Consider the following 9,096-nt stretch of genomic DNA (forward strand, 5'->3'; position numbering starts at 1 on the left):
TATTGCTGTAGTGTAACACTACCTCTCTCCCCCCCGTATTGCTGTAGTGTAACACTACCTCTCTCCCCCCGTATTGCTGTAGTGTAACAGTACACCTCTCTCCCCCCGTATTGCTGTAGTGTAACAGTACACCTCTCTCCCCCCGTATTGCTGTAGTGTAACACTACCTCTCTCCCCCGTATTGCTGTAGTGTAACACTACCTCTCTCCCCCGTATTGCTGTAGTGTAACACTACCTCTCTCCCCCCGTATTGCTGTAGTGTAACACTACCTCTCTCCCCCCGTATTGCTGTAGTGTAACACTACCTCTCTCCCCCCCGTATTGCTGTAGTGTAACACTACCTCTCTCCCCCGTATTGCTGTAGTGTAACAGTACACCTCTCTCCCCCCGTATTGCTGTAGTGTAACAGTACACCTCTCTCCCCCGTATTGCTGTAGTGTAACACTACACTCTCCCCCCGTATTGCTGTAGTGTAACAGTACACCTCTCCCCCCCGTATTGCTGTAGTGTAACAGTACACCTCTCTCCCCCGTATTGCTGTAGTGTAACAGTACACCTCTCTCCCCCCGTATTGCTGTAGTGTAACACTACCTCTCTCCCCCCGTATTGCTGTAGTGTAACACTACCTCTCTCCCCCCGTATTGCTGTAGTGTAACAGTACCTCTCGCCCCCCCGTATTGCTGTAGTGTAACAGTACACCTCTCTCCCCCCGTATTGCTGTAGTGTAACAGTACACCTCTCTCCCCCGTATTGCTGTAGTGTAACAGTACACCTCTCTCCCCCGTATTGCTGTAGTGTAACAGTACACCTCTCGCCCCCCCGTATTGCTGTAGTGTAACAGTACCCTCTCGCCCCCCCGTATTGCTGTAGTGTAACAGTACCTCTCGCCCCCCCGTATTGCTGTAGTGTAACACTACCTCTCTCCCCCCGTATTGCTGTAGTGTAACAGTACCTCTCCCCCCGTATTGCTGTAGTGTAACAGTACCTCTCCCCGTATTGCTGTAGTGTAACAGTACCTCTCTCCCCCGTATTGCTGTAGTGTAACACTACCTCTCTCCCCGTATTGCTGTAGTGTAACACTACCTCTCTCCCCCGTATTGCTGTAGTGTAACACTACCTCTCTCCCCCGTATTGCTGTAGTGTAACACTACCTCTCTCCCCCGTATTGCTGTAGTGTAACACTACCTCTCGCCCCCCCGTATTGCTGTAGTGTAACACTACCTCTCTCGCCCCCCGTATTGCTGTAGTGTAACAGTACCTCTCTCCCCCCGTATTGCTGTAGTGTAACACTACCTCTCTCCCCCTGTATTGCTGTAGTGTAACAGTACCTCTCCCCCCCGTATTGCTGTAGTGTAACAGTACCTCTCGCCCCCCGTATTGCTGTAGTGTAACAGTACCTCTCTCCCCCGTATTGCTGTAGTGTAACACTACCTCTCCCCCTCTTCTCCAGGGAGATGTTACTGTGGGTGTTAGGGGTATTGCTGTAGTGTAACAGTACACCTCTCTCCCCCCCGTATTGCTGTAGTGTAACACTACCTCTCTCCCCCCGTATTGCTGTAGTGTAACACTACCTCTCTCCCCCGTATTGCTGTAGTGTAACACTACCTCTCTCCCCCCGTATTGCTGTAGTGTAACAGTACACCTCTCTCCCCCCGTATTGCTGTAGTGTAACACTACCTCTCCCCCGTATTGCTGTAGTGTAACACTACCCCTCTCCCCCCGTATTGCTGTAGTGTAACACTACCTCTCTCCCCCGTATTGCTGTAGTGTAACACTACCTCTCTCCCCCCCGTATTGCTGTAGTGTAACACTACCTCTCTCCCCCGTATTGCTGTAGTGTAACACTACCTCTCTCCCCCCGTATTGCTGTAGTGTAACACTACCTCTCTCTCCCCGTATTGCTGTAGTGTAACACTACCTCTCTCCCCCCGTATTGCTGTAGTGTAACACTACCTCTCTCCCCCTCTTCTCCAGGGAGATGTTACTGTGGGTGTTAGGGGTATTGCTGTAGTGTAACAGTACCTCTCCCCCGTATTGCTGTAGTGTAACACTACCTCTCCCCCCGTATTGCTGTAGTGTAACACTACCTCTCCCCCGTATTGCTGTAGTGTAACAGTACCTCTCCCCTCTTCTCCAGGGAGATGTTACTGTGGGTGTTAGGGGTATTGCTTACTGTAGTGTATGAACAGTACCTCTCCCCCTCTTCTCCAGGGAGATGTTACTGTGGGTGTTAGGGGTATTGCTGTAGTGTAACACCACCTCTCTCCCCCTCTTCTCCAGGGAGATGTTACTGTGGGTGTTAGGGGTATTGCTGTAGTGTAACACCACCTCTCTCCCCCTCTTCTCCAGGGAGATGTTACTGTGGGTGTTAGGGGTATTGCTGTAGTGTAACACTACCTCTCTCCCCCTCTTCTCCAGGGAGATGTTACTGTGGGTGTTAGTGGTATTGCTGCTGCTGTTCTCCAGTCTGGATGTGTGGTACTTCGTGCGTGCTGCGGTCACGGTGGTCAGGGCCTGGTTCCAGAAGCCGGTGTGGGACGTCCTGGGGGAACAGAGGGTATCGGGACGCGTCCTGCTTCACGATATCGACCTGGGACACATGAACAACGCCAGATTCCTCCGGGAGTGTGACTTCGCCAGGTTAGATGGGTCCCAGGATGCTGAGTTCTCTGTTAGTGTTAACATATTCCTTTACACCAGTAGCTCCTAACCCCTAGAGGATTCCTTTACCCCAGTAGCTCCTAACCCCTAGAGGATTCCTTTACCCCAGTGGCTCCTAACCCCTAGAGGATTCCTTTACCCCAGTAGCTCCTAACCCCTAGAGGATTCCTTTACCCCAGTAGCTCCTAACCCCTAGAGGATTCCTTTACCCCAGTAGCTCCTAACCCCTAGAGGATTCCTTTACCCCAGTAGCTCCTAACCCCTAGAGGATTCCTTTACCCCAGTAGCTCCTAACCCCTAGAGGATTCCTTTACCCCAGTGGCTCCTAACCCCTAGAGGATTCCTTTACCCCAGTGGCTCCTAACCCCTAGAGGATTCCTTTACCCCAGTAGCTCCTAACCCCTAGAGGATTCCTTTACCCCAGTAGCTCCTAACCCCTAGAGGATTGTGTGTGTGTGTGTGTGTGTGTGTGTGTGTGTGTGTGTGTGTGACGTCCTCTATTTCCCCAGGTTCTCCAGGGTGTATGATGATGGTAATGTTGTCCTCTCTCAGGTTCTCCCTGTACAGTCTTAATGGGGTGTTTAAAGCCTGCAGAGCCCTGAGGGCCACCATGGTGGTAGGGGCCACTACTATCCGCCTGCGACGGGCCCTGTGCCTGGGGGAAGCATTTGAGCTGCGCACCAGAATTGTGGTCTGGGACGAGAAGGCCTTTTACCTTGAGCAGCGTTTCGTCTCCTGCAGGTATGTGTCTGCTATTATAATGCCTTATGGATTTCAATGGAACTGTGTGTGTGTGTGTGTGTGTGTGGCAGGGAGACGACAGTGTGTGTGTGTGGCAGGGAGACGACAGTGTGTGTGTGTGGCAGGGAGGCGACAGTGTGTGTGTGTGGCAGGGAGGCGACAGTGTGTGTGTGTGTGTGTGGCAGGGAGACGACAGTGTGTGTGTGTGGCAGGGAGACGACAGTGTGTGTGTGTGTGTGGCAGGGAGACGACAGTGTGTGTGTGTGTGGCAGGGAGGCGACAGTGTGTGTGTGTGTGGCAGGGAGGCGACAGTGTGTGTGTGTGTGTGTGTGGCAGGGAGGCGACAGTGTGTGTGTGTGTGTGTGGCAGGGAGACGACAGTGTGTGTGTGTGTGTGGCAGGGAGGCGACAGTGTGTGTGTGTGTGTGGCAGGGAGGCGACAGTGTGTGTGTGTGTGTGGCAGGGAGACGACAGTGTGTGTGTGTGTGTGGCAGGGAGACGACAGTGTGTGTGTGTGTGGCAGGGAGACGACAGTGTGTGTGTGTGTGTGTGGCAGGGAGACGACAGTGTGTGTGTGTGTGTGTGGCAGGGAGACGACAGTGTGTGTGTGTGTGTGGCAGGGAGACGACAGTGTGTGTGTGTGTGTGGCAGGGAGACGACAGTGTGTGTGTGTGTGTGGGGCAGGGAGACGACAGTGTGTGTGGCAGGGAGATGTTACTCCCCGTGGTACTCCCCGTGTTGTGCCCCCCGTTTTACCTCCCGTGTTACGCCCCCGTGTTGCGCCCCGTGTTGCGCCCCGTGTTAATCAGTCTATCATTCTTTCCTTTCCAGGGACGGTCTGGTGGCAGCTGTCATGTTGTGTAAACAGAACGTCGTACGCAGCAGTCCTGACAAGATACTACAGTTCCTCTGCAAGAGAAAAGTAGGAGGATGTGGAAGGGGGGAGGAGGATGTGGAAGGGGGGAGGAGGATGTGGAAGGGGGGAGGAGGATGTGGAAGGGGGGAGGAGGATGTGGAAGGGGGGAGGTGGAGGAGGAAGGGGGGAGGTGGAGGAGGAAGGGGGAGGGAGGAGGAGGAAGGGGGGGAGGGAGGAGGAAGGGGGGGGAGGGAGGAGGAAGGGAGGAGGGAGGAGGAGGTGGAAGGGGGGGAGGGAGGTGGAAGGGGGGGAGGGAGGAGGGAGGAGGTGGAAGGGGGGGAGGGAGGTGGAGGGGGGGAGGGAGGTGGAAGGGGGGGAGGGTGAAGGGAAGGAGGGGTGTGGCCTAGGGGAGGATGATGAATGAGTGGATGGGAGGACGAGCGACTGATGTAGAAGTTCAGAATTTTAAAGGAGGGCTGATGTAGGTTTTAGTCCTCATGAGGAATGAGGACTTGGAGGCGTGGCTCTCTCTCTGTGTGTGTGTGTGTGTGTGTGTGTGTGTGTGTGTGTGTGTGTGTGTGTGTGTGTGTGTGTGTGTGTGTGTGTGTGTGTGTGTGTGTGTGTGTGTGTGTGTGTGTGTGTGTGTTTGAACATGGGAAGAGTTTGGACATCTGCCAAAACACAACAGTTAAGGACACTCAGTCTTCTAGATAACTTTAAACCGGGTCTAGTCTGTAACTCTTTAAACCGGGTCTAGTCTGTAACTCTTTAAACCGGGTCTAGTCTGTAACTCTTTAAACCGGGTCTAGTCTGTAACTCTTTAAACCGGGTCTAGTCTGTAACTCTTTAAACCGGGTCTAGTCTGTAACTCTTTAAACCGGGTCTAGTCTGTAACTTTTTAAACCGGGTCTAGTCTGTAACTTTTTAAACCGGGTCTAGTCTGGATGTAGCCTGTAACTTTAAACCGGGTCTAGCCTGTAACTTTAAACCGGGTCTAGTCTGGATGTAGCCTGTAACTTTAAACCGGGTCTAGTCTGTAACTTTAAACCGGGTCTAGTCTGTAACTTTTTAAACCGGGTCTAGTCTGTAACTTTAAACCGGGTCTAGTCTGGACGTAGCCTGTAACTTTAAACCGGGTCTAGTCTGGATAGAGTAGACTATCTAGCATGCTAGCCAACTTTTTTTCTGCAATTATCTTCAGCCGGTTTGACTCCGGTTTGACTCCGGTTTGACTCCGGTTTGACTCCGGTTTGACTCCGGTTTGACTCCGGTTTGACTCTGGATAGCCTGTCTCTGGGGTTAGTTAGGGACCGTCAGTATATTCCACGATGTAAATGGGACACTATTTTCATTATTATTTTAGTTTTCTCATTAAATGCTTTCAATACTTGTATATGAATTTCTACAATTCATAATTATTATCAGGTTTTTTAAGTCATTGAGTTTTAACATATTGAACATTGTGTAATTTACTGATGTAAAGATCCAAAGTCAAACCAACATACCATGGTCGGTGTTCATCCCTTACCCAGGTGTTGGGCATTATGATCGGGTTGCCTGAAGCTACGCGCCAAGCTGGTGCTGACAGCTTTGAGCATGTGGGAAGGAATGAAATAAACCCAAGGTTAAACTTTTACATAGTCTACCTTTCACTCCTCTCTGTCTCGCAAAATATCCACTTTGGACGAGACTTGACTTTTATGACCAAAATGATCCTATTTCCACTTCCTGGTCTATTTGGACACTAGAACACATGTTTCTGACTCGTATCGATGCCACAGAGGTTGTTTTCAACCAGAGAAGTTGGGTTTTTTTCCCCATTCAGTCAACTCTTTCAATATAAAGTGTGTGTGGGCCTTTGATGCATGTGATATCACTCAGTCCTCTGCTCTCTGTGTGTGTTCAGGTGGAGTGTCCCGACTACCCTGAGGATCTGCAGCACTGGATCAGCTTCATCTCAGCCAGCAGCCAGGCCCTGAGAGCCCAGAGCGGACTAGAGGACAAGACTGGAGCACAGGAAGACAAAGACAAGTGATTGAGTTGGTATGCTGTGGTCGACGATATGGGAACATGAAGGCTCTCTCTCTCTGAGGAGATCTGGGGTGTATTCATTAGTGTCAACTGTAGGAAAATGTTTCCCATTTGAAAAAAATAGAGTTACTATTAGATAAATGTAGGTAGGTTTGGTCTGTTTGGTTCCTAGTGAATACACCCCAGCTTCATACTGCTGGACGCTCCCATCTCTTCCACTTTAACCTCCTGCTGACTAAGGCTGCATTTACACAGGCAGCCCAATTCTGATAAAAAAAAAATTTGCCACTAATTTTGACCAATCCTATATTTTCACATCAGATATTTTTCAGAGCTGATCTGATTGGTCAAAAAGATCAGATTTGAGCTGCCTGTGTAAACACAGCCTTTTTAGACTTCACTGGTGCCTTCTCCCTTCTAGGACCAGTCCCAAATGGACCCTTTCGCCATATGCACTTGTGGAGATCTGAGAGAATTTGATTGGTATAAGCAATACGGTGAAACTTCTACCTAAGCCTATCAGAAGGGCAAGTTGGAGCCATTTCCATATTGATTGCACCTGACAAATCATCTCACATCTGTACTAGGGCGTAGGGTCCATTGTGGGACTGGGCCTAGAGTCAAAACAGCACAGACCTGTCCATCGACCCACTGCTGTCTCCTGGATACTCCATGTGGTGGGTGGCAACGGTCTGTTACTACTGACCATTCAATATAGGAATTGTTTATGTATAGGAAAGAGGTCAAATGGATTCGTCTATATTTTCTATGTTGTAAAATAAAAATCTATTGATTTTGAGTTTTTGTTTGTTTGTTTATAGGCCTACTTAATAATAAATATCTCCTGATTTTAAAATGGTAACTAAGGTTGATTGTGAAATATAGGGAATAGAAACCTGGTTAAAATGTATTATAGTTTAAGATCTAAACGGGACAATTTAAAGATTCTCTTGAGGCAATATATTTTATTAAATTTATTTTGTGTAAATTAATGTTCATTTTCTCATACCTGTAGTATAATTCACTTTTTCTTTAGTGTTTATTTTTTTTTCACCCCCGTCCAGTTGGTGGCGAGAGTATACATTTAGCGTGTCGTTCGCCAACAAACCCGAAGAAGACGTTGTTTGGGGCAGGATGACCGGCTCGGGAAGTCAGCGCACCGTATATCCCCGTTCTGCTAGCAGCAGGATATTATGCTGACAGAGGATTTTTTTTTATTCCTCTTCAAAATAAGAGTCCCTGTGGAAAAGACACGCTACATTTGGGAATATCGATATATTTTTTTTCTCACACCAGTGCAGTACAACGGTTTATCACAACATGGCAACCACCTCTGAGAAAGTCAATGGGAAATTTTGCTGTATTTTATTATTGTATTATTTAACCCAGAATTATTTTAATTTTTTTAAGTTTACACAAATACTCATATGTTGAAAGCTATTGGGTAGGCTATATTTAAAGAAATACACTGTTAATAAAATACAAATAAACGTAATTAGAATTACTCAGTGTCTGCAAAACTTAAATGGGTCTCTTGTGCTGACAGAGTACTGCCCACTCCTTTCACTGCAATGCAGGACACGGTATAAGGGATTCTTATTGGCTGGTAGAGAGAACCTGTCTACCTGCCTCAGCTAAAGTGGTCTGGGAAATACTCAGTAGGGTCTCTACTAACCAAATATGTATAGTTTTGAAGGGGGGCTGTGCTGCACTGTGGTGGGAACCATAAGCATACAGAAAGTCTGGTAAGACTGAAAGATGCAATGTAATTCATATGATTTTGGCATATCACTAGAACAACACAATTTGCCAAGTGACGACTGAAGGTGATTCCTCATGAGACTAGAACAAAACAGGACCGTGATTTGTATTTATTTTTGTGAAATGTAGGTCTGTACACTTTGAATGACTAACAACAATAACAAAGAAACTAACTATTGATAACTATGTCTACTTGAACTGTAAATGAACGTGCCTGTAAAAAAAAAAAAAAAGCTGTGAAGTATTTGTAGTTAATCATATCAGTTATGTAGGTTCAATATATCAGAGTTGTAGCTCTGTCCACCGGTGAAGTGGAGCAGAGCATGCTGGGTGATCTCCAGCTCGGAGATCAGTGAGAGAAAGCTCCAGCCATCCTTGTGTTTTCACCAGTTAGCTTTCATTGTGTTAGCCAAGGCCAGTGGGAATCCTTGTGTATTCCCACCAGTTAGCTTTCATTGTGTTAGCCAAGGCCAGTGGGAATCCTTGTGTATTCCCACCAGTTAGCTTTCATTGTGTTAGCCAAGGCCAGTGGGAATCCTTGTGTATTCCCACCAGTTAGCTTTCATTGTGTTAGCCAAGGCCAGTGGGAATCCTTGTGTATTCCCACCAGTTAGCTTTCATTGTGTTAGCCAAGGCCAGTGGCCATCCTTGTTGATATGTAAGTACATATTTCATATCTTTCAGGTGTTTATGTCTGAAGATGCACTCTGTGACGATAATGTAATATTTATGGTTATGCTAATTAGTAGTTTATACTGTTGTGGTTTGGACCTGGCTAGTTCTGTTTTGGTTTGTCGTATCATTTCGGATGTTTAACCCTGTATTTGTAAAAGATAATGTCCCCCCCAGTGCTTTGTGTATATTTCCTGTAATTGCAGACGTGTATGGTACATCATTTTATGGGTAATACATTGTGTTTAACTGTTTAGAGTTATTCCAGTTCGTAGCCCTGTACTGAAGATGACGGTGCTGTGCTTTGTAGTACAGGTGTGACGGCACCCCTTCTCATCTGCACCCCTTCTCATCTGAAATGTACCCCTTCTCATC

At 47.8% G+C, this 9,096-nt stretch overlaps 1 protein-coding gene across 2 annotated transcripts in view; it reads left to right on the forward strand.

The window, feature by feature from the left end:
- The window catches only part of them6 (thioesterase superfamily member 6), an 18,823-nt gene extending 11,736 nt beyond the window's left edge, over positions 1-7,087 (forward strand). Inside the window, exons 3-6 of one of the 2 annotated variants that reach the window (XM_014187475.2) lie at positions 2,419-2,640; positions 3,214-3,402; positions 4,233-4,323; positions 6,164-7,087. In XM_014187475.2, the coding sequence (XP_014042950.2) occupies positions 2,419-2,640; positions 3,214-3,402; positions 4,233-4,323; positions 6,164-6,292 (631 nt within the window). In that variant the 3' untranslated portion in view covers positions 6,293-7,087. 2 annotated transcript variants of the gene reach the window in all.
- Positions 7,088-9,096: the final 2,009 nt, after the last annotated feature.

The sequence above is a fragment of the Salmo salar genome, chromosome ssa03, assembly GCF_905237065.1.
Source record: "Salmo salar chromosome ssa03, Ssal_v3.1, whole genome shotgun sequence".
NCBI lineage: Eukaryota > Metazoa > Chordata > Actinopteri > Salmoniformes > Salmonidae > Salmo > Salmo salar.